The sequence below is a fragment of the Chiloscyllium plagiosum genome, unplaced genomic scaffold (assembly GCF_037043375.1).
Source record: "Chiloscyllium plagiosum isolate Xiang-an unplaced genomic scaffold, Cpla_swu_hap1 HiC_scaffold_19, whole genome shotgun sequence".
NCBI lineage: Eukaryota > Metazoa > Chordata > Chondrichthyes > Orectolobiformes > Hemiscylliidae > Chiloscyllium > Chiloscyllium plagiosum.
Genome location: NW_028270157.1, coordinates 44412438 through 44437744, shown reverse-complemented (window position 1 = coordinate 44437744; position 25307 = coordinate 44412438). Strand labels below are relative to the sequence as shown.

The 25307-nt window shown below is 42.6% G+C and overlaps 1 protein-coding gene and 1 long non-coding RNA gene across 5 annotated transcripts in view; one reads left to right on the top strand and one right to left on the bottom strand.

The window, feature by feature from the left end:
* The window catches only part of LOC122559618 (tubby-related protein 3-like), a 137575-nt gene that overhangs the window by 36801 nt on the left and 75467 nt on the right, over positions 1-25307 (top strand). For all 4 annotated transcript variants that reach the window (XM_087997279.1, XM_087997280.1, XM_087997278.1 and 1 more), the window contains exon 2: positions 12456-12507. In XM_087997279.1, the coding sequence (XP_087853405.1) occupies positions 12456-12507 (52 nt within the window). The remainder of the gene's footprint in view (positions 1-12455; positions 12508-25307) is intronic.
* Positions 19495-25307, bottom strand: part of LOC148146768 (uncharacterized) — a 38622-nt gene continuing 32809 nt past the window's right edge. The window contains exon 3 of the long non-coding RNA XR_015760446.1: positions 19495-19777. This is a non-coding gene — a long non-coding RNA (uncharacterized LOC148146768). The remainder of the gene's footprint in view (positions 19778-25307) is intronic.

Below are 25307 nucleotides of genomic sequence, written 5' to 3'. Positions count from 1 at the left end.
GTTACTTGCAGATATAAGGGTGTGCCTGTTTCTCACAGCAGAATCTGTCTATCCCTTTGTCTTTTGCACTGGCCAAAACATCTGTTTCCTTCACCCCTTCTCTGCCTCCGTCAAAGTATATAAAATACATTTTTCTACCACGTTCACTCCTGAAGGAGAGGTATGATGGACTCAAAACATTAACTTGGTTTTTCTCTCTCTCCGCAGATGTTGCTAGACGTGCTGAATTTTTAAAAGTATTCTCTGTGTTATGTTCAATTGATTAACAGCTAATGGTCAAGGTCAAGCATGCTTTTATTAAACTAGCCTTTTTTTCTTGCTTATAATTTCATAGTCTCAAATCAGAATCTGACCTCCTCTTGGAATTATAACGTGGTGATGCCGGTGTTGGACTGGGCATTTCCATAAAGTCAAAAGTCAGGCATCATCAGGTTATAGTCCAACAGGTTTATTTAAGATTAGAAGCTTTTGGAGTGCTGCTCCTTCATCAGATGAAGTGGAGTGAGGCACACAGGCACAGAATATATATGCAAGATAATTCCAGGTAAGTAAGAGTCTCAACAGGTAAATACAAATAGTGTCAGTCTTCACCTACATATTCTGTGCCTGTGTACCTCTCACTCCTTCACCGGATGAAGGAGCAGCGTTGTGAAAGCTTCTGATTTTAAATAAACCTGTTGGTCTATAACCTGGTGCTGCGTGACTTTTGACATTTAAATTATGGACTGTCAAAAATTTATCAGTGAGATCCTACCTGAGTTAAGTTCCCTATTTAGAATTTATTGCTGTTGAGCTTGTGCCTTACCGTCTCATTGCAGTCATTGACTTTAAAAGTACTGTGCTTACAATTTAATTTAATTTAAGAATGATGGCCTAATCATGAAGATCTTCATTTGGCTGATTTATTGAATTGTTAAAAACAAAACTTTGATATTCACTGAGAGTTCAACTAGAGTCTTTCTATGTTATATATTTCTAAACGTAATGTGAAATTGTTGCGATTCATGGAAAGTCATTTTTCTAACAATGTCAATACTTTGCCAAACACCATATAATAATACTATCAAGACTACTAGTAAGTTGTTGTACTAATATGGCTTGGGGATCATGAAGTTAGGCCTCACTTCTGTGAGCCTGTAGTTGGGTTTGTAGAGTTTACCCTGGGTGCTGGGAATCATGAGATTTAAAAAGAAACAAATGTGACTTTGAGTTTTAAATAAAATTCTTGGATATGTATGTCCCTTGCAAGGGAGATTTTTATTTTCCTGTCGTAAGATCGTAAGAGGGGAGCAGGAGTGGGTTATTAGGCAAAATGAGCCTGTTCCCTTCATCAATAATATCTTGGCTGCTCTGTTTATGATCTGAACACCACTTTGATGCCTGACCCTATAACTCTCAAAGGTGAGAATCTGTTCAACTCAGCCATCAGTATTTTTTAATGACCCAGTTCTCCACCACACTCTGTGAAAAGAATTCCAAAGACAACTGACTCTCTGACTGAAGAACCTACACTTGATCTCCATATTAAAAGAAAAGACCCCCTTCCTCCCAATTTTAAATTTTGCCTGTGGTTTTAGATTCTCACATGAAAGGAAATTAAATGTTAAGAGGAACAGTCAGGAAGGTGGAGTTGAAGATTAATAGATCACTTATAAACTCATTGGTGCAGTAGACTACTTTTGCAACAGATCTACTTATGGACTATCTTTTAACTGGTTCCCTTTTATGTTAGCTGCTAATTTATTCTCATAATCTCTCTTATAATATCTAGAAACTGATAGGTTTTTGTAAAACCTATTAACTTACAGTTAACAGCTGAAAGGATGACACAGCTGAAAGGATGAGAAGGCAATGATCTAATGGCATTATTGTTAGACTGTTAGTTCAGAGACCCAGGTAATATTCTGGGGAGTGAGGTTTGAATCCTGCTATCCTTGGTGAAATTTGAATTCAGTAAAGATCTGGAATTAAGAATCTAACGATGACCATGAATCCCATGGTTGACTATCAGAAGAACTGAAAATGTGTTGCTGGAAAAGCGCAGCAGGTCAGGCAGCATCCAGGGAACAGGAGCATCGACGTTTCGGGCATAAGCCCTTCTTCAGGAATGAGGAAAGTGTGTCCAGCAGGCTAAGATAAAAGGTAGAGAGGAGGGACTTGGGGGAGGGGCGTCGGAAATGCGATAGGTGGAAAGAGGTCAAGGTGAGGGTGATAGGTCAGACTGGGGTGGGGGCGGAGAGGTCAGGAAGAAGATTGCAGGTTAGGAAGGCGGTGCTGAGTTCGATGGATTTGACTGAGACAAGGTGGGGGGAGGGGAAATGAGGAAACTGGTGAAATCCGAGTTCATCCCTTGTGGTTGGAGGATTCCTAGGCGGAAGATGAGGCGCTCTTCCTCCAACCGTCGTGTTGTTGTGGTCTGGCGATGGAGGAGTCCAAAGACCTGCATGTCCTTGGTGGAGTGGGAGGGGGAGTTGAAGTGTTGAGCCACGGGTTGGTTGGTCCGGGTGTCCCAGAGGTGTTCTCTGAAACGCTCCGCAAGTAGGCAGCCTGTCTCCCTAATATAGAGGAGGCCACATCGGGTGCAGAGGATGCAATAGATGATGTGTGTGGAGGTGCAGGTGAATTTGTGGCGGATATGGAAGTTTCCTTTGGGGCCTTGGAGGGAGGTGAGGGGGGAGGTGTGGGCGCAAGTCTTGCACCTCCTGCGGTTGCAGGGGAAGGTGCCGGGAGTGGAGGTTGGGTTGGTGGGGGGTGTGGATCTGACGAGGGAGTCACGGAGGGAGTGGTCTTTACGGAATGCTGATAGGGGAGGGGAGGGAAATATATCCTTGGTGGTGGGGTCCGTTTGGAGGTAGCAGAAATGACGGCGGATGATGCGCTGTACATGGAGATTGGTGGGGTGGTAGGTGAGGACCAGTGGGATTCTGTCCTGGTGGCGGATATGCATATGCAGGTCTTTGGACTCCTCCATTGCCAGACCACGACAACACGACGGTTGGAGGAAGAGCGCCTCATCTTCCGCCTAGGAATCCTCCAACCACAAGGGATGAACTCGGATTTCACCAGTTTCCTCATTTCCCCTCCCCCCACCTTGTCTCAGTCAAATCCATCGAACTCAGCACCGCCTTCCTAACCTGCAATCTTCTTCCTGACCTCTCTGCCCCCACCCCAGTCTGACCTATCACCCTCACCTTGACCTCTTTCCACCTATCGCATTTCCGACGCCCCTCCCCCAAGTCCCTCCTCCCTACCTTTTATCTTAGCCTGCTGGACACACTTTCCTCATTCCTGAAGAAGGGCTTATGCCCGAAACGTCGATTCTCCTGTTCCCTGGATGCTGCTTGACCTGCTGCGCTTTTCCAGCAACACATTTTCAGCTCTGATCTCCAGCATCTGCAGACCTCACTTTCTCCTTAATGACTATCAGAAGAACCCAACTGGATCACTGGTGTCCTTTGGGAGGGAGATTGCCATCCTTCCCTAGTCTAGAATGAGGGAGAACCTGGCTAAAGTAGATTGGAAGCAAAACGTTTATGTTGAGACAGTTGACAAGCAGTGGAGGACTTTCAAAACAATTTTTCAAAGTGCTCAGCAAAAGTATACTTCAGTAAAAAATGGGGTAATCTGCCATGGGTGCCTAAGGAAACAAGGGAACCTATCAAATTGAAAGACAAGGCATACAAAGTAGCCAAGAACAGCAGGAAACTAGAAGATTGGGCAAACTTTAAAGGTCAACAGAAACGTAAAGAACTATAAAGAAAAGTAAGATAAAACATGAGAAAAAACTAGTATAGAATATAAAGACATAGCAAAAGTTTCTATAAATATACAAAGCAAAAGAAGTGGCTAAAGTAAACATTAAAGGATGAGAAGGAGCATTTAGTTATGGGATATGATGAAATGGCTGAGGCATTGAGCAGGTATTTTGTATTGATCTTTACAGTGAAGGGCACTAATAACATGCCAGTAATTGACGAAGAGACCGAAGTAGGTGAGGACCTGGAAACAATCATTATTACGGAAGAGGTTATGTGGGCAAGCGAGTGGAGCTAAAGATAGACAGGTCTCCTGGCCCTGTTGGAATGCATCCCTGGGTACTAAAAGAGATGACGGGAGAAATAGCAAATGCACTTGGGGTAATTTTCTAAAATTTGCTGGACTCTGGAGCAGTTGTGAATGTGACGCAACTGTTTAAAAAGGGAGGTAGATAAAAGATGGGGATTTATAGACCGGTTAGCTTAACCTCTATAATGGGAAGATGCTTGAGTCTATTGTCAAGGAAAAATAGCAAGGCATCTAGATAAAAATTGTCCCGTTGGGCAGATGCAGCATGGGTCCATGAAGGGCATGTCATGCTTAACTAATCTTTCGGAATTCTATGGAGACGTTATGAGCAAGGTGGACAATGGGGACCTAGTGGATGTGGTGTACCTAGATTTCCAAAAGGCCTTTGACAAGGTGCCGCAGAAGACGCTGCTGTATAAAATAAAGATACATGGCATTATAGGTAAAGTATTAGCATGGATAGAAGATTGGCTGACCAACAGGAAGCAAAGAGTAGGGATTAGTGAGTGCTATTCTGGCAATCAGTAACTAGTGGTGCACCTCAGGGATCGGTGTTGGGATTGCAGTTATTCACAAATTATAAAGATGATTTGGAGTTGAGGACCACGTGTAATGTGTCAAAGTTTGCAGATGACACTAAGATGAGTGGCAGAGCAAAGTGTGCAGAGGACTGTGAAACTTTGCAGAGGAACATAGGTACTTTGAGTGAGTGGGCAAAGGTCTGACAGATGGAATACAATGTTAATAAATGTGAAGTCATCCATTTTGGTAGGAGTAACATTAAAAAGGATTATTACTTGAATGGTAAAATGTTGCAGCATGCTGCTGTGCAGAGGGACCTGGGTGTCCTTGTGCATGAATCACAGAAGACTGGTCAGCAGGTACAACAAGTAATTAGGAAGGGAAATGGAATTTTGTCCTTCATTGCTAAAGGGATTGAGTTTAAAAGCAGGGAGGTTATGCTGCAGCTGTACAGGGTGCCACACCTGGAGTACTGTGTGCAGTTTTGGTCTCCTTAGGGCGGCACGGTGGCTCAGTGGTTAGCCCTGCTGCCTCACAGCACCAGGGTCCCAGGTTTGATTCCAGCCTCGGGCAACTGTTTGTGGGAGTTTGCACATTCTCCCCGTGTCTGTGTGGGTTTCCTCCGGATTCTCCGGTTTCCTCCCACAGTCCAAAGATGTGCAGGTCAGGTGAATTGACCATGCTGAATTGCCCATTGTGTTAGGTGCATTAGTCAGAGGGAAATGGGTCTGGGTGGGTTACTCTTTGGAGGGTCGGTGTGGACTTGTTGGGCCGAAGGGCCTGTTTCCATACAGTAGGGAATCTAATCTTGAGAAAGGATGTGCTGGCACTAGAGGGGGTGCAGAGGATGTTCACCAGGTTGATTCTGGAGTTGAGAGGGTTGGCTTATGTGGAGAGACTGAGTAGACTGAGACTATATTCATTGGAATTCAGAAGAATGAGGGGAGATCTTATAGAAACACACAAAATTATGAAGGGAATTGATAAAATGGAAGTAGAGACGATGTTTCCACTGGCAGGTGAAACTAGGACAAGGGCACAGCCTCAAGAGGAGAGGGAGCAGATTTAGGAGTGAATTGAGAAGGAACTTCCTTCACTCAGAGTTGTGAACCTATGGAATTCCTGGCCCAGTGATGTAGTTGACACTAACTTCAGTAAATATTTTCAAAGCTAAGTCAAAAAAAAAGTTTTTGAACAATAGTGGAATTAAGGGATACGGTGAGAGTGCGGGTAAGTCGAGCTGAGTCCACGAAAAGATCAGCCATGATCATCATGAATGGTGGAGCAGACTCGAAGGGCCAGATGGTCTACTCCTGCTCCTAGTTCTTATGTTTCTATGTCTGACCTACATGTAACTCCAGACCCACAGCAGTGTTGTTGACTCTTAACTACCCCTCTGGGCAATTAGGAATGGGCAATAAATGCTGGCCTAGCCAGTGACATCCTCCCCCCATGAATGAATTTTAAAAAAAACACAACAGATCTCATGTGTACAGACATTTAGCATAAATATAAGGTGGTTAAGAAGGCATTTAGAATGCTTTCCTTCATTGCTCAGACTTTTGAAAATAGGAGTTGGGGTGTTACGTTAGGGTTCTGCAGGTCATTGGTGAGGAGAAAGTGAGGACTGCAGATGCTGGAGATCAGAGCTTAAAAATATGTTGCTGGAATGAAGAAGGGCTTATGCCCGAAACGTCGATTCTCCTGTTCCTTTGATGCTGCCTGACCTGCTGCGCTTTTCCAGCAGGTCATTGGTGAGACCTATTCTGGTGTACTGTGCCCAGTTCTGGTCATCCTGTTATAGAAGCTATAGTAATAAGCTGGAGAGGGTTCAGAAGAGATTTACCAGGATGCTGCTGGGAATGGATGGTTTGAATTATAAGGACAACCTGGATAGGCTGGGACTTTTTTCACTGGAACGTAGGATGTTGAGAGGTGACCTTATAAAGATTTACAAAATAACGAGGGTATAGATAAGGTGAATGCCAGGTGCCTTTTCCCTAGGGCGGAGGATTTCAAGACTAGGAGGCATATTTTTAAAGTGAAAGGAGAAAGATTTAAAAAAGGTATGGGGCAATGTTTTTGCACAGAGTGGCTTGAGTATGGAATGAAGTGGTGTATGCCGGCACAACTACAATGTTTAAAAGACATTTCGATAAGAACATGAATAGGAAATGTTTGGAGGGATATGGGCCCAGGTGCAGGCAGGTTGAGCTAGTTTAGTTTGAGATTATGGTCGACATGGACTGGTTGGACCGAAGGGTCTGTTTCCATGATTGTATGAAGGCAAACCTCTTCCAGCATCTATCCTATCAAACTGAAAATAATAGGGAACATTCAATTTGCCTTTCTAATTACTTGCTGTATCTGCATGATAACATTTTGTGATTCATAAGAGAATACCTAAATTCCTCTGTGCTGTCGCATTTTGCAGTCACCACATGTAAATTAATATTCAACTTTCCACTCTTTGTGCCAAAGCGCTGAACCTTACAGTGAGCGGTTCAGATTGCCACACTATTGGAAGAACATGATTACACTGAAGAGAGTGCAGAGGAGATTCACCAGGATGTTGCCTGCAATAGAAAGTCTCAGGAGGAGAGACTGGAAAGGCTGGGTTTCTCTGAAACAGAGAAAGCTCTGGGGATTTGCTGGTTCAGTATACAAAATTTATAAAAAACGTAGCCAGGGTAGATCATGAGAATCTTTTCCTTGCAGCTGGTGTGTCTAAGATTAGAGGAGATAAGTTTAAGGTGAGGAGGAGGTAGTTTCGAGAGGATCTAAGGAAATTGTTTTCATCCATAAGGTGACGGAAATTGGAATGCATTGCCCGAGAGGGTGATGGAGGCGGATACTTTCACAACATTTAAGAAGTATCTAGATGAGCACTTAAAAATTGATAAAGCGCCTTGAAGTTATTTGTTAAAACAACCCTTTAACCCCTCTCTGTGAACAGAGAAGTCCCAGTAAAGATAACATCTAAAAATGTGCTGCAAGGAAAAAGAATTCTGTGGGCTATAAATTAAAATAAGGAATAAATATATATTTGAAAAATTTATGTTAATACAAAAAGTATTGAATGTCGCAGATCTATTATCTTTTGTTGATCTGATGTGAAATAATGGTCAAAAGCCACGTAACCAAGTGTTTGCTGATTCTACTTTTGAATTGAAGAAGTAATTGATCAGTCAAACTTGGGATGACACAAAATCCAGTCATGTCAAATTGTCAACTGTTGCTTCTGTTAGAATTACAAATCCAATAGAATGTTGCATGTCTTATACTGAAATTCTGTACTGGTAAATCCAGATTAATTTAGTTTGTTTAAACTTGTCATTTGACTGTGCTGACCAATCAGTGCAGAGTTTGACAACATAAATTGTAAAATTGAGTATGTAGGCAAGCTTTCATTTGATGTTGAGATCTTCCTAAGAAAAGAACCTGCAAGTATGGCTAAACCTTAAAGAAAGGTAAACCTGTTGTTGATCAGAGAAAAGGTGAAGTTTCTACAGCAGTTGGGAAAGCAGTTTACAGAAGTGTAGGGGATTCCACCTTTTTGAGTTTGCCCACTATTCTGAAAACAAACTGAACATCAAGCTTTCACTCTCTCCAGCAAAAAAGATGATGAGAAAGTCTGCTTATCTTGATTCAGGCAGCCTGGCTTGACTGGAGGCTATTCCATCTCTGCTCCAAACCTATGGAATCAAGGATTATGGGGAATGGAATCAAGGGTTATGGGGATAAGACAGGAATAGGATACTGATTGAGGATGATTAGCCATGATCATAATGAATGGTGGTGCTGGCTCGAACGGCAGAATGGCTTACTCCTGCACCTATTGTCTATTGTCTATAAAAGCTGGGCTACATAATGCTCACCTGCAATGACAGATGGCTATACTATTTCAAGAAGAGGCACATCATTGTCTTCACTGCAGTGAAGTTGCAGTGACAGATGATTGGCTCCAATATGGTCTTGCACATATCTTGGATGCGCAGAGACATTTTTAACATGGATGAAACTGGTCTGTTTCAATGTATTTTGCCAAACTACTCTTTGATGTTCACAGATGAAAAATATAATGGTTGAAAGTGGAGTAAGGAAGCTGTCATTGCTGTGTTCTATGCCAAAAGTCACTAAAATGATGCTACTTGTGATAAGAAAGTTGTCGAAGCTGTGTTGTATTGTGAATGTCAAGACACTATCCATGCAGTAGCCTAATAAAATTGCTTGGGTGGTTTCCTGCATTTTTGACACTTCGATCAGGAAAGTGGACACAACATATCAACAACATAGGAGAAAAATTACTGCAAGTGCTGGAATCTGTCCTGAAATCATCAAACACTGGAAATCACAGTGGCTCAGGCAGAATCCATGGAGAGAAAGCAAATGTTTTGAGTCTAGATGACTCAGATGAAGCCATGTAAACTTGAAGCATTAGCTTCTTTTCTCTTCATGGACGCTGCCTGACCCACTGTGATTTCCAGCACTTTTGTTTTCACAACATAACATCCTGGCATTCCTGCCTTTGAGCATCAAACTGATGTCCTTGCCTCCCTAAACCACAGCTAAGCTCCAAGGACTGAATCATCAAAGATTTATGAACCTGACAGCCATTACCAATGGCAGTTGATCTTAGATTGTGGGAGCCATTGATAAGTGGGGCTACACTTCACTTGTTCTAGTGGCCATGTTCATGATGATGAAAGTGTGGAAGATGGTAACAAGCCACAATTGCCAACTACCTCCGTTACACTGGTTTAAATAGTTTACAACCACAAAGGACGTCAAGCACAAGGAATTGCAGGGTGAGATCAACCAAACCAATGACCATGCACTTATTGGCCTTCTGTAGGTAAATGATATGAAAATTTATGTCCAGGTGGACCATGTCATATCCTGCACAATAGAATTGACAGCAAATCTAATCATTCATATCAAAATAGATGCAGTACATCCTTCAACTGAGAAAGCTGCTAACCCCGAAGAGTCTGATGAATGCTCACCTACTTGCCTATCTGTTCCCTAGCCAATGTTGCAAAGGCTCTAGGATTTTGCGCTGCAATGCAAAAGCAGAGAAAAAAAGCCAAAGAACCCTGGATGCTGGAAATGAGAAACAAAAAACAAAATTGCTGGAAAAACCCAGCAGATCTGGCAGCATTTGTGGAGACAAAGCAGAGTTAATGTTTTGGGTCCAATGACCCTCTTTCAGCAAAAAGATTATGGAGTTTTTCTGGAGCTAGCTCCCAACACTTTTCAATGCATAGCTCTGACTTTGAGTTTAAGGCCTTTGCAAGGTGTGAACAAATTGGATAAAGATTTTTTTCACACATTTACAGCTTTACTGTGGGTTTTATTTTAAATCTGTTGCTTTCGACAGACTACATTTGGATTTTATTAGACAATAGACAATAGGTGCAGGAGTAGGCCATTCAGCCCTTCGAGCCTGCACCGCCATTCAATATAATCATGGTTGATCATTCCTAATCAGTATCCTGTTCCTGCCTTATCTCCATAACCCTTGATTCCACTATCTTTGAGAGCTCTATCCAACTCCTTCTTAAATGAATCCAGAGAGTGGGCCTCCACTGCCCTCTGGGGCAGAGCATTCCACACAGCCACCACTCTCTGGGTGAAGAAGTTTCTCCTGAGTTCTGTCCTAAATGGTCTACCCCGTATTTTTAAGCTGTGTCCTCTGGTTCGGCACTCACCCATCAGTGGAAATATGTTTCCTACTGCCAGAGTGTCCAATCCTTTCATAATCTTATACGTCTCAATCAGATCCCCTCTCAATCTTCGAAACTCAAGGGTATACAAGCCCAGTCGCTTCAGTCTTTCAGTGTAAGGTAATCCTGCCATTCCAGGAATTGACCTCGTGAACCTACGCAGTACTCCCTCAATAGCCAGAATGTCTTTTCTCAAATTTGGAGACCAGAACTGCACACAGTACTCCAGGTGTGGTCTCACTAGGGCCCTGTACAGCTGCAGAAGCACCTCTTTGCTTCTATACTCAATTCCTCTTGTTATGAAGGCCAGCATGCTATTAGCCTTCTTCACTACCTGCTGTACCTGCATGCTTGCCTTCATTGACTGGTGTACAAGAACACCCAGATCTCTCTGTACTGCCCCTTTACATAAATTGATTCCATTGAGGTAGTAGTCTGCCTTCCTGTTCTTGCTACCAAAGTGGATAACCATACATTTATCCACATTAAACTGCATCTGCCATGCATCTGCCCACTCACCTAACTTGTCCAGGTCACCCTGTAATCTCCTAACATCCTCATCACTTTTCACCCTGCCACCCAGCTTTGTATCATCAGCAAATTTGCTAATGTTATTGCTGATACCATCTTCTATATCATTAACATATATTGTAAAAAGCTGTGGTCCCAGCAAGGATCCCTGCGGTACCCACTGGTCACTGCCTGCCATTCTGAAATGGAGCCGTTTATCACTACCCTTTGTTTCCTATTAGCCAACCAATTTTCAATCCAATCTAGTACTTTGCCCCCAATACCATGCACCCTAATTTTACTCACTAACCTCCTGTGTGGGACTTTATCAAAAGCTTTCTGAAAGTCCAGGTACACTACATCTACTGGATTTCCCTCATCCAACTTCATAGTTACATCCTCAAAAAATTCAAGAAGATTAGTCAAGCATGATTTCCCCTTCATAAATCCATGCTGACTCTGTCCTATCCTGTTACTACTATCCAGATGTGCAGTAATTTCATCCTTTATAATAGACTCCAGCATCTTTCCCACCACTTAGGTCAGACTAACTGGTCTATAATTACCTGCTTTCTCTCGCCCACCTTTCTTAAAAAGTGGTATAACATTAGCCACCCTCCAATCCTCAGGAACCGACCCTGAAATATTGAATTCTGGAAAATAATCACCAACGCATCCATGATTTCCCGAGCCACCTCCTTCAGTACTCTGGGCTGCAGACCATCAGGCCCCGGAGACTTATCAACCTTCAGACCTAACAGTCTCTCCAACACCAAATCCTGGCAAATATAAATTCCCTTAAGTTCAGGTCCTTCAGCCACTGTTACCTCAGGCAGATTGCTTGTGTCTTCCCAAGTGAACACAGATCTGAAGTACCCATTTAATTCCTCTGCCATTTCTTTGTTCCTAGTAATATATTCCCCTGTTTCTGTCTTCAAGGGCCCAATTTTTGTCCTAACCATTTTTTTGCCTTGCACATACCTAAAAAAGCTTTTACTATCCTCCTTAATATTCTTGGCCAGTTTACCTTCGTACCTCATTTTTCCTCTGCGTATTTCCTTCTTAGTAATCCTCTGTTGCTCTTTAAAAGCTTCCCAGTCCTCAGTTTTCCCACTTATCTTAGCTATGTTATACTTTTTCTCTTTTAACTTTATATGTTTCTTTACTTCCCTCGTCAGCCACGGCCGCCCATGCCTCCTCCTGGGATCTTTCTTCCTTTTAGGAATGAACTGATCCTGCAACTTCTGCATTATACACAGAAATATCCGCCATTGTTCCTCCACGGTCATTGAGCATAATCGTGCAGGAATGGGCCTCCATGACTAACATGAAGCTCCAAATTTTGCAGATTTGTGGGTGAATCCCCTACTACTATCTGTGGCATTTTAATCTATCTGATTCATGTTATGTAAGGAATACACTTATTACATGCCAGTTCATATAGGGCAGTGTGAGTCCATAAAACTAAGATGCTCAGATTGCTTATGGGAGCAAGTGAGGCTGGTAAATCCAAGATATTATCTGCAAATAGACTGAATTGAAATATTATACTACTCAATATTTTGATTAATGGTTACTCATTAAGTTGCATTTGTATGGCCAGTGACAAATTAAGTCTGCTTTCTCTTGCAGTGTCCTTGAAGATGAAAATATCAGCATCCGACAGCAGAAGCTGGAGAAACAGGTAGAATATCCTGGTGGGGTGAACAGACATTTGTTCACTCATTTATTTTATATCAAGGCTCAAATATCCAGACAATGTTCCCAACCATGTATTGCTTTAAATATAGAAGGAAGAGCATTGTTGTTTCAATTAGCTTAAAAAAATGTGATATGTTTAAAGGATTTTATAATGATCTGACTGTTAACAGATTGTAACGAAGGGAAATTTAGCACAATTAGTTGAAATCACTTGGATGAAAACTTCCGCATAATGCCAAAGATTTTTTTAAAATAACTGCTTATATAAGTACTAAAATTTGCCCTTTGAAGATATGAAATAATAGCTGAATTCAGGCGAATTGAAATGTAATGAAATGAAACCTTTTCTTTGTCAGAACCGTGACTTAGTGGTTAGCACTGCTGCCTCACAGCAGTAGAGACCTGGGATCAATTCCACCCTTTGGTAGCGCTGCAAACTCCACACAGACGATCTCCCTCATTTGCATGGGTTTCCACTGGATGCTCCAGATTCTTCCCACAGTTCAAAAATGTGCAGGTTAGGTGGATCAGCCTTGTTATTTGCTGATAGTGTCCAAGAGTGTGCAGGCTAGGTGGATTAGCTGTGGAAAATGCAGGGTATGGGGATAGGGATAGGGGGTTGGGTCTGGCTCTTCGGAGGGTTGGTGTGAACTCCATGTGCTGAATGGTCTGCTTCCACACTCTGTGGAATCTACGATTTGATTTCTGTTCTCTCCTGTGACCATTGATAATTAGTTTCTTAAGAGATGATGCTATTGTAATATTCAATGAAGAATTTGGCAGGACTTCAGAACAGTAGTGAGAATATATTCCATTTAAAAAGTAAGTAACTGCTTTAATGAAACATAACATTTACCTGCTGAGTCTCCAATGAGGTTTCCAGGAGGCAGCTAAGAATTCCATTTCCTAGTAGACTGAGAGTTCCAGTGCATATGCAGAGTGGGGCAGGCTGTCGAGATTATCAAAAGTGTGCTGATCAGAAATCACATTGTGAGCATTGGTAACCATGGAATACAGTCCAAAGAAATAGGGGCCCAAAGGAGATTCTGTTATTTTGGTGTCATAAAATACTCCAGGTTATTCTAATGTTCTAGGGCAGTGAAACTTGATTCCAAAGCTGGTGGAAGCAGTTGATGGATCCAGAAATTCTGGCAAAGGTAACTGTTAAACCTCAAGAAATAGTGAAACCACCAAAGCTTTCCAGGTGGAAAGCCAAAATCTCCCAAGATGGTGACTACTAGCAGAGGATCAAACAAGAGGCTGCAAGCAATAAATTGAGGCTGCGTGCATGCTTTATGTAAGCAGAACCCTGTGGCAGCTGAGGAAGAGTTGGAGGTTAGCCAGAGAGTCAGTGATGGAGCATTGTCCAGAAGACAAAATTGAGTCACTGCGAGGTAAGCAACTGGTCAGACACTCCAAATCAGAGCAATGTTGAGTGGAGTTAAGAATCGCCACCTTCAATGAGGAGCAAAGTCTTTCTGGAGAAGGATTCAAGTATTAACAAGACAATTTGATAGTAATTACTGAATCTGGGAAGTTTGCTATCATGGATTTATTTTCATTGCACCTGTTATTCAATGTGCAGGGTATTCTGTTTGACCACAGTTAGCTGGTTGATTTATCTTTGCCTCATGTTGGATTTTGATATCAATGAATAGAGTAGATATTGTAAGCTAATTTACTTTGTTGGCTTGGTAAGGTTATGCTTGGTTGTTCAAATCTGTGAAGTTGTGTGACTTTACACTCTTAGTAAGGAATTCTGAATACTTAAACTTCATCGTTTTTAAATATAAAGTTACTTATCTGACTGGATCATAACTAAATTTGGGGATCTTTTCCAGAATCATATTATGATATATAAATAAAGTTTAAAAATCAAGAAAAATTTAAAACCATTTATAAGGGCAAAAAGAATAATGGTGGGTCAGCTTGGAGAATGTGTGCTCTAAAATGCCAGAATTATTTCAATACTTTTAAATGCATCAGTCTTTGCTAAATGGAATATCCATGTTGTATGACTCAACCCTAAGCTTTTGACTCTAAGGCTGTATCTGTTGATCAAAAAAGTGGCTTTATTTTGTGAGTTGCCAGCCTTTCAATGTCCTGTTCTTTTGTGTTTCCTCTATCCACTGTCTCTCTTATTACCACCTCTACAGTGACATTCCGAGCATCCCATTTGGATGCCCTTCCTTTCTCTCTCATGAATGTGTTTGCTCTGCATCAGAACTGGTCAAATGAGCAAGCACATGAAATTTAATGCAAAGAGTTATGATTTTATATAGAGTCATAGAGATGTACACATTGAAACAGACCCTTTGATCCAACTCGTCCGTGTCGACCACATATCCTAACCTAATCTCGTACCATTTGCCAGCACTTGGCTCATATCCCTCTAAACCCTTCTATTTATGTACCCATCCAGATGCCTTTTAAATGTTGTAATTGTATCAGCTTCCACCACTTCCTCTAGCAGCTCATTCCTTACACGCACAACCCTCTGCGTGCAAATGTTGCCCCTTAGGTTCCTTTCCTCTCTCACCCTAAACCTATGCTCTTTAGTTCTGGACTCCCCCACCCCAGGGAAAAGACTTTGTCTATTTATACTATCCATGCCTCTCCTGCTTTTATAAACCTCTATGAGGTCATCCCATAGCCTCCGATGCTCCACGGAAAATAGCCCTGGCCTGTTCAGCCTCTCTCTATAGCTCAAATCCTCCAACCCTGGAAGTATCCTTGTAAGTCTTTTCTGAACCCTTTCAAGTTTCACAACATCATTCGGATAGGAAGGTGACCAAAATTGCAGGCAATATTCCAAAAGTGGCCCAACCAATTTCCTGTACAGCTGCAACATGACCTCCCAACTCTTGTACTCAATACTCTGACCAATAAGTGAAAGCATACCAAAAGCCGCCTTCACTGTCCTATCAACCTGCGACTCTACTTTCAAGGATCTATGAATCTGCACTCCAAGGTCTCTTTGTTCAGCAACACTCCCTAGGACCTTACCATTAAATGTATAAGTCTTGCTCTGCTTTGCTTTTCCAAAACGCACCTCCCGTTTATCTAAATTAAACTCTATCTGCCACTTCTCAGCCCATTGGCCTATCTGATCAAGATCCCATTGTAATCTGAGATAACAATATTTGCTGTCCATGACACTTCCAATTTTGGTGTCATCTGGAACTGACAAATCATGCCTCCTACGTTCACACCCAAATCATTTGTATAAATGGCAAAAAGTAGTGGACCCAGTGCCAATCCTTGTGGCACTCCACTGGTATGTTTTTGGAGGCAGAATGATCGGTAATAATGTAAATGGTGTAGTTTCAAAGTAGGTATGGGAAGTGATGAGATCTGGGCAGCATGCAAGTACATAAATCACTGAAGAAAGTAGAATATGCTAAGATGACTTTTTTTAAATAGAAACGTATGTTATGAAATTATTTATAATTTGAATTCAAGCATAGCACACAAGGAAGTTACAGAACATCAGTTAGATCTTAGAGTCATAGAGATGTACAGACCCTTCGGTCCAACCCGTCCATGCCGACCTGATATCCCAACCCAATCTAGTCCCACCTGCCAGCACCTGGCCCATATCCCTCCAAACCCTTCCTATTCATATACCATCCCAATGCCTCTTAAATGTTGCAATTGTACCAGCCTCCACCACTTCCTTTGGCAGCTCATTCCATACCTGTACCACCCTCTGTGTGGGAAAGTTGCCCTGTTGGTGTCTTTTATATCTTTCCCCTCTCACCCTAAACCTATGCCCTCTAGTTCTGGACTCCCCCAGCCCAGGGAAAAGACTTTGCCTATTTACCTTATCCATGCCCCTCATAATTTTGTAAACCTCTATAAGGTCACCCCTCAGCCTCCGATGCTCCAGGGAAAACAACCCCAGCCAGTTCAGCCTCTCCCTATAGCTCAAATCCTCCAACCCTGCCAACATCCTTGTACATCTTTTCTGAACCCTTTCAAGTTTCACAACATCTTTCCGATAGTGGCAATATTCCAACAGTGGCCTAACCAATGTCCTGTACAGTCACAACATGACCTCCCAACTCCTATACTCCATACTCTGACCAACAAAGGAAAGCATAATCTGAGGCAACCCTCTATGCTGTCCACTACACCTCCAATTTTGGTGTCATCTGCAAACTTACTAACTGTACCTCTTATGCTCACATCGAAATCATTTATGTAGAAGACCCAGCACCGATACTTGTGGCACTCCACTGGTCCCAGGCCTCCAGTCTGAAAAACAACCCTCCACCACCACCCTCTGTCTTCTACCTTTGAGCCAGTTCTGTATCCAAATGGCTAGTTCTCCCTGTGTTCCATGAGATCTAACCTTGCTAATCAGTCTCCCATGGGGAACCTTGTCGAATGCCTTACTGAAGTCCATATAGATCACCTCTACCGCTCTGCCCTCATCAATCCTCTTTGTTACTTCTTCAAAAAACTCAATCAAGTTTGTGAGACATGATTTCCCATGCCCAAAGCTATGTTGACTATCCCTAATCAAGCGCAGCAGGTCAGGCAGCATCCAGGGAACAGGGGAATCGACGTTTCGGGCATAAGCCCTTCTTCAGGCTTATGCCCGAAACGTCGATTCTCCTGTTCCCTGGATGCTGCCTGACCTGCTGCGCTTTTCCAGCAACACATATTCAACTCTGATCTCCAGCATCTGCAGACCTCACTTTCTCCTATCCCTAATCAATCCTTGCCTTTCCAACTGTCATGTTCAATTCTTGGAACCACATTTTAAGAAGGGTAGCAAGGTCTTGAAGAGATTTATTGGCATCATATCCTGGATAAGGAGTCTCCATTATGTGGAGACTGAGTTGTTCTCCTTATGTCAGAAAGTGCTAAGGGAGATTTGAAAGATGGGTTCAGTATCACAAGCCGTTTTGAATGTGTAAATAAGGAAATATTAGTAACCAGAGAACGCATTGGTTTTTGTAGAAGAACCAGAAAAAGTATGAAGTAATTGTATTTTACATCATCTGGTCTGTACTGCTTGATAGGATGGTGGAAGCAGTATCAAAATTTACTTTCAATAGGGTACTAAATACTTGAAAAGAATTACTGATGCTTGGGAAACAGTGTTTTAAGGCTGAGACTTTTGTCTATTTGGCACTAATTGGAAAACTTTCATTGAGTTGGTACTGGCTTGATGAACCAAACGATCTCCTATGCTGTATTATTCTTTCTTTCAAATTTGAAAGAGCCAAAGAGGGAAACAGACAAAACAGAGAATAAAGAGTTTGAAATTGGGTCAGAGCCAGGAAAATTAAGGATGATTGTGTTTGGTTTTTTTGCTTCTGTGAGTTTCAACATAGGAGATCATATAATTATGAATCATGCTGTAAAATAGCCTAAAGCAACAGAACCATCAACTAATGATTAGAAATATCACTGGAAATACAGGGGTTTCAATTTTGGGAAAACATTTTGAAGTTTAAATGGACTTGCAGTTTGGCTTTGTTCAGTAATCTCACTCCAACATTTCTTTTTTGACTAGAATATTTAAAATTTACCTATACATTACAGTGGTAGATATGTTTCTAATTCTTTAATATGGCTCAATTTTGAAAACAACATTTAATCATCGGGGAGATAATGGCACCGGATCATGGCTGTTTGAGATTTAACAAAGACATTAAGCTTAAATATCATTTGATAACTGCTCATACTTGTAAAACAAAATGGTCAGGACTGATGGCTTGAAAAGAATTTCAAACCCACCCTAACTTTTAAACCATAAAAATATGGAAACCTTCCTATTTGAAGGAAAGCCATTTAAATTTGTCTGTTTTGAAAATAGAAGGATAAGCTGTGTGCAAGGGAATGGACTGACGATGTGTTAAGTTTCCTGCTTCTGATTTCAAATGGAACATTCCATCTCTGGACTTTCCCTAATCACTTCTGTAGCTGATTTGGGTGGATCTGGAGAAAAATGAGCCTCTGTTTGGCAGCATTACACTGCATTTACTGTACTACGCATTTCCAAATATTGGTGGTCAGTGGAGTTGGCGGTGTTGGGTAGGGGATGGGTAGTTCAATATATGGAAACAACGTTTCTTATTGTAAAAAGCTAAATGAGTTGATTTATCTCACTGCATATTGGTGATAGTTAGCTTGCTTGTCACGACTATATTGTTTGGGCAAAGGATGTCCCTTGAAAAGGTAAACCATTCTATTTAATACATTTTCAAATTTATTTTGTATGTTAACATTTCCATGTGGGCAATGAGAAAATGCACAGAGGTTTCCATAGAGCATTTGTTCAGATTTGATGAGGTAAAAGTTGAGGTTTGTTTTGTTTCAGATTGAATTTTGCAAATATTCCTTTGAGTCATTTCAAATAACTTGCATGTTTGATTCTGGTCATTTAGAAATAATGTTTTGTCAATTACAAAAAACACAAGTGGCAAAGCAATCTGAATGGAGTGAAATTATTCAAAAATATCACTTTATCCCATTCACCTAATACTTTTTAAAAAAAAGTCTGTGTTTTAAGTGCTTTTTCATCAATACATTTTCTAGAAGCTAAATATTGTGTAACACAGGAATTTGAAACACCCACGACATATGCAATGGGATACTGGCTGATTTATGCTTGAGGCTGAGACTTAACGTTGTTTATTTTGCTTCCAAGTCATCAGAATTAATGCTGATGAAATTACTGGAAGAATTATTTTGTTTAAGTTCTAGAGATTGACAACCTTAAAGAGGAAAGATAGCCACATAGATGGGGTAATTAAAGAGAGTTGATATTTCATTGACAGATTGAAACACAATGCATGCAATCTGACAATTAGATCTGTGTTCATTGTTTAATTTGTTAAAATCTTTTGAAGAGAAAGTGAGGACTGCAGATGCTGGAGATCAGAGCTGAAAATGTGTTGCTGGAAAAGCGCAGCAGGTCAGGCAGCATCCAAGGAACAGGAGAATCGACGTTTCGGGCATAAGCCTTTCTTCAGCTAAAATCTTTTGAAGAAAGGTTCAAAGGACATCAACGTAAAGGTCCCAGCAGTGCTGGCTATTTAAACAGCTCTTTTAAAACTGAGTAAACTGAAAACCACTAGAGAACATTGGTGTAAAAAGCTGCTAACCTGCTGATTTTTAACATGGAAGCAATTGCTGATCATTCTCTGCCATAGCAAGGAACCGTAATGACCTCCTCAGGAGACAGACACGTGCTGCAACTGACAGGGTACCCTTCATTGTTCAGTATTTCCCAGGAGCTGAAAAACAACGCCATGTTCTTCGTGACCCGCAACACATTATCAATGAGGATGAGCACCTCACCAAGACCTTCCCCACACCTCCACTACTTGCCTTTAAACAACTGCCAAACCTCAAACAGATCGTTGTTCGTAGCAAGCTGCCCAGCTCTCAGGACAACTCATACAACCCTGTCACGGTAGGCGCTGCAAAACGTGTCAGAGTGTGGACATGGATACCACCATTATGCGTGGGGATACCTCCCACCTTGTACATGGCAGGTACTCTTATGACTCAGCCAATGTTGGCTACCTTATACGTTGCAGGCAAGGATGCCCGGAGGCATGGTACATTGGGGAAACCGAGCAAAGGCTACGACAACGGATGAATGGGCACCGCACAACAATCAACAGGCAGGAGTGTTCCCTCCCAGTTGGGGAACACTTCAGTGGTCCAGGACATTTGATTACATTTACATTACATTACATTACATTACATTACAGTGTGGAAACAGGCCCTTCGGCCCAACAAGTCCACACCGACCCGCCGAAGCGAAACCCACCCATACCCCTACATTTACCCCTTACCTAACACTACGGGCAATTTAGTATGGCCAATTCACCTGACCCTGCACATCTTTGGACTGTGGGAGGAAACCGGAGCACCCGGAGGAAACCCACGCAGACACGGGGAGAACGTGCAAACTCCACACAGTCAGTCGCCTGAGGCAGGAATTGAACCCAGGTCTCAGGCGCTGTGAGGCAGCAGTGCTAACCACTGAGCCACCGACCTCTGACCTCGGACCTTCGGGTGACCATCCTCCAAGTCGGACTTCGGGACAGGCAGCAGCGAAAAGTGGCCAAGCAGAGGCTGATAGCTAAGTTCGGTACCCATAGGGAGGGCCTCAACCGGGACCTTGGGTTCATTAGTGGAGGGATTGAATTCAAGAGTCGTGAAGTGATGTTGCAACTGTACAGGACTTTGGTTAGGCCACATTTGGAGTACTGCGTGCAGTTCTGGTCGCCTCACTTTAGGAAAGATGTGGAAGCTTTGGAGAGGGTGCAGAGAAGATTTACCAGGATGTTGCCTGGAATGGAGAATAGGTCGTACGAGGATAGGTTGAGAGTGCTAGGCCTTTTCTCATTGGAACGGCGAAGGATGAGGGGTGACTTGATAGAGGTTTATAAGATGATCAGAGGAATAGATAGAGTAGACAGTCAGAAACTTTTTCCCCGGGTACAACAGAGTGTTACAAGGGGACATAAATTTAAGGTGAAGGGTGGAAGGTATAGGGGAGATGTCAGGGGTAGGTTCTTTACCCAGAGAGTGGTGGGGGCATGGGATGCGCTGCCTGTGGGACTGGTAGAGTCAGAATCTTTGGTGACGTTTAAGCGGCAATTGGATAGGTACATGGATGGGTGATTAAGCTAGGACAAATGTTCGGCACAACATCGTGGGCCGAAGGGCCTGTTCTGTGCTGTATTGTTCTATGTTCTATGTCACATTACAGGTGACCACATTGCGCTGTACACACACACACAGATACTCCTATATACACACACACACACACACGCGCGCACTCCTATACACACGGACACACATATACACAGGTGCGCACACAGACACACACACACTCGCACATGCACCCCCTCACAGACTTAAGACACTCTGCACTCACGAAGCACACACACATGCACTTTCTCACACTTTCAGCCCCCCAACCCAGACAGACAGACACACACACACACACATACACACAAAGACCCACATGCACACATATATTTTGTGGGGTGAATTTGTACTTGCAGGGTTACATTGTACTTTGCTCAAAAACTGCATACATTCATGTAAAACTCCGTTATCTCACTTTTTAGATTAGAATCAATCTAAACATCATAGCATAGACAGAGAACACAGGGGGCTAACACCTTCAACATATTGTCTAGCTATCACCATTGTTAACAGCTAACCCGAGAATGCAACTTTTTAAAAAAAAAGGTTTTGTGATTTACACATGAAAGAAGTGAAACTGTCATGGTATTCTAACAGACGAAAGGCTTAATAGACAATCAATTTTTCAATGCATAATTTCAGTTACATCACACTGTAAATTTTTGCTATAAATTCTGTGTTAGGATTGAGCCCTCCATTACCACCTGATGAAGGAGTGACGCTCCGAAAGCTAGTGTGCTTCCAATTAAACCTGTTGGACTATAACCTGGTGTTGTGTAATTTTTAACTCTGATCATTCTCATTTGAGAGCTTCAGATACACCTGGTTTGAGCACATCATCTGCAGTTAGGTCTAAACCTGTTAATAATAACAGTATCAAGGAAATGTTTTAAACTGTCACAGAAGCTCACCATGGACAATCACTGTAAAATTGTAAAAGCACCTATAAATATTCTTGCAAAGTGTAACAAGGATACCTGTAGCGCCAGTATTGGCTGCCTAAATCTTCCAATTTGACAATTTCTTTGTTTCTAAATGAACCCTTTCTAACAATGTGTGAATAAACCAAACATGTTTTTGAAAGTTCGTAGACGTTGTTTACTTGGACTTTGGTAAAGCCTTTGACAATGTTCCACATAGTAGACTGATTAGTGAAGTTATATCACATGGAGTTCAGGGTGAGCTTGCCAATTGGATACAAAATTTGCTTTATGGTAGGAGACAGAGGGAGGTGGTGGAGGGTTGTTATTCAGATTGGAAGCCTATGACCATTGGTTTTCCACAGGGACTAGTACTGGGTCCACTTATGTTTGTCATTCATATAAATTATTTGGATGAGAATATAGGAGGCATGGTTAGTAAGTTTGCAGATGACACCAAAATCAGTGATATAGTGAGTTTAATTTGGAGAATAGAACACAAAACAGAATACAGTACAGGAATGGGCCCTTCAGCCCATTTAAACTCCATCTGCTACTCTTCAGCCCATTGATATAGTTGACCAAGATCTCTTTCTAATCTTAGCTAACCTTCATCACCTTCCACTATATTACTGGATAATAGAACATAAAACATAGTACAATATAAGAATGGGCCCTTTGGCCCACGATGTTGTGTTGAACATGATGACAAATTAAACTAATCTCTTCTGCCTGTCCTTGATCCATGTTCTTCCATTCCTTGCATATTCAAGTGCTTATCTAAAAGTCCCTTAAAATCCCTATTGTATCCACCTCCACCACTACCCTTGACAACGTGTTCCAGATTCCTACCACTATCTAAGCAAAAAAACTTACCCGTCACATCTCCTTTGCACTTTTCTCCTCGCACGTTAAATGCATGCCCCCTGGTATTAGACATTTCAACTCTGGAAAAAAGATTCTGATTGTCAACCCTATCAATACAATTCAGAATTCTATCACCTCTCCCCTCAGCCTCTGCTGCTCCAGAGAAAACAACCTGAGTTATTCTAGTCTCTCCTTATTGCTTATATCCTCTAGTCCAGACAGCACCCTGGTTAACCTCTTCTGTTCCTTCTCCAAAACCTCCATATTCTTCCTGTAATGTGGTGACCAGAATTGAACACAATAATCTGTGTGGTCTTACCAAAATCTTATAAAGCTGCAACGTAGTATCTTGACTCTTGTACTCAATTCCCCGACCAATAAAGGCAAGCATGACATAGGTGGCCTTTACCACCCTAACTACTTGCATAAATGTGAGATATTGCATTTTCGCAATACAAACAAGGACAGGACTTCTACAATTAATGGTAGGGCCCTGGGTAGCATTTCAGGACAGGGATCCCTAGGGGGTTCAGGTACATAATTCTTTGAAAGTTGCATTACAGATAGACCGAGTGGTTAAGAAGGCATTTTGCATACTTGCCTTCATTGCTCAGACCTTTGAGTTTAGGATTGGAATGTCACTTTAAGGTTGTATGGAACATTGGTGAGACCTCTTCTGGTGAGGGGGGGATGTGTGGGTGCAGACTTTGCACTTCCTACGATGACAGGCAATAGTGCTGGGAGTGAGGTGTTGGCTGGTGGGGAGTATGGATCTGACGAGGAGCCATGGAAGGAATGGTTTCTCCGGCACGCTGATAGGGGTGGGGAGGAAACATATATCTGGTTGTCCTGTTGTAGGAAGAATACAAATAAATTGGAGAAGGTTCATAAAAGATTTACCAGGATGTTGTTGGGAATGGAGGGTTTGAAAAATAAATATAGACAGGAAACACTGGGAGAAAGTGAGGACTACAGATGCTGGAGATCAGAGTCGAGAATGTGGTGCTGGAAAAGCACAGCAGGTCAGGCAGCATTGAGGAGCAGGTGAATTGACGTTTCTGGCACAAGCCGTTCATCAGGAATTAGACTTGTGGGCTGGGGAGCTGAGGGATAAATGGGAGGGGGTGGGGTTAGAGGGAAGGTAGCTGAGAAGGCAGTAGGTAAATGAAGGTCGGGGAGAAGGTGATAAGTCAGAGAGGAGAGTGGAGCTGATAGATGGGAAAGGTGATGGACATGTCAGGTGCTGGGTGGAAGCTTGGGACTGGGATAATGTGTGGAGAGGGGAAATGAGGAAACTGGTGAAATCCACATTGATTCTGTGTGGTTGCAGAGTCCCAAGGTGGAATATAAGGCGTTCTTCTTCTAGGTGTCGGGTAGTAAGGGTATGGTGATAGCGGAGGCCCAGACCTGCATGTGTTTGGTGGAGTTGGAGGGGGAGTTGAAGTGTTCAGCCACGGGGCAGTGGGGTTGGGGCAGCGGATGTCCCAGAGATGTTCTCTGAAATGATCCGCAAGTTGGCATCCTGTCTCCCCGATGTAGGCCACATTGGGTGCAACAGATACCGTAGATGACGGTGGAGATACAGATAAACCTCTGTTGGATGTGGAAGGTTCCTTTGGGGCCTTGGACGGAGGTGAGGGGGGGATGTGTGGGTGCAGACTTTGCACTTCCTGCGATGACAGGCAATGGTGCCGGGAGTGAGGTGTTGGCTGGTGGGGAGTGTGGATCTGACGAGGAGCCATGGAGGGAATGGTTTCTCCGGCACGCTGATAGGGGTGGGGAGGAAACATATATCTGGTGCTGGTGTTTGTTTGTAGGTGGCAGAAGTGGCGGAGGGTGATGCAATGTATATGGAGGTTGGTGGGGTAGAAGGTTAGGACCAGGAGGGTTCTGACCTTGTTTCGTTGGGAGGGGTTGAGTTCAAGGGCAGAGGTGCAGGAAGTGGAGGAGATGCTCTGGAGGGCATCGACAACCACGTGGGAAGGGAAATTGCGATCTTGGAAAAAGGAGACCATCTGGCATTTTCTAAGGTGGGATTGGTTATCCTGGGAACAGATGCGGTGGAGGGACTGGGAATAAGGGATGGTGATTTTACAGGAGGTAGGGTGGGAGGAGGTGTAGTCCAGGTAGCTGTGAGAGTCGGTGGGCTTGTAGTAGATGTCCGTGGTTAGTCAGTTGACGGAGATATAGATGGAGAGGTCCAGAAAGGGGAGGGAGGTGTCTGAGATGGGTCCGAGGTTGTTTGAGGTCAGGGTGAAAGGTGTTACTGAAGTTGATGAACTGTTCACCCTCCTCGTGGGAACATGAGGTA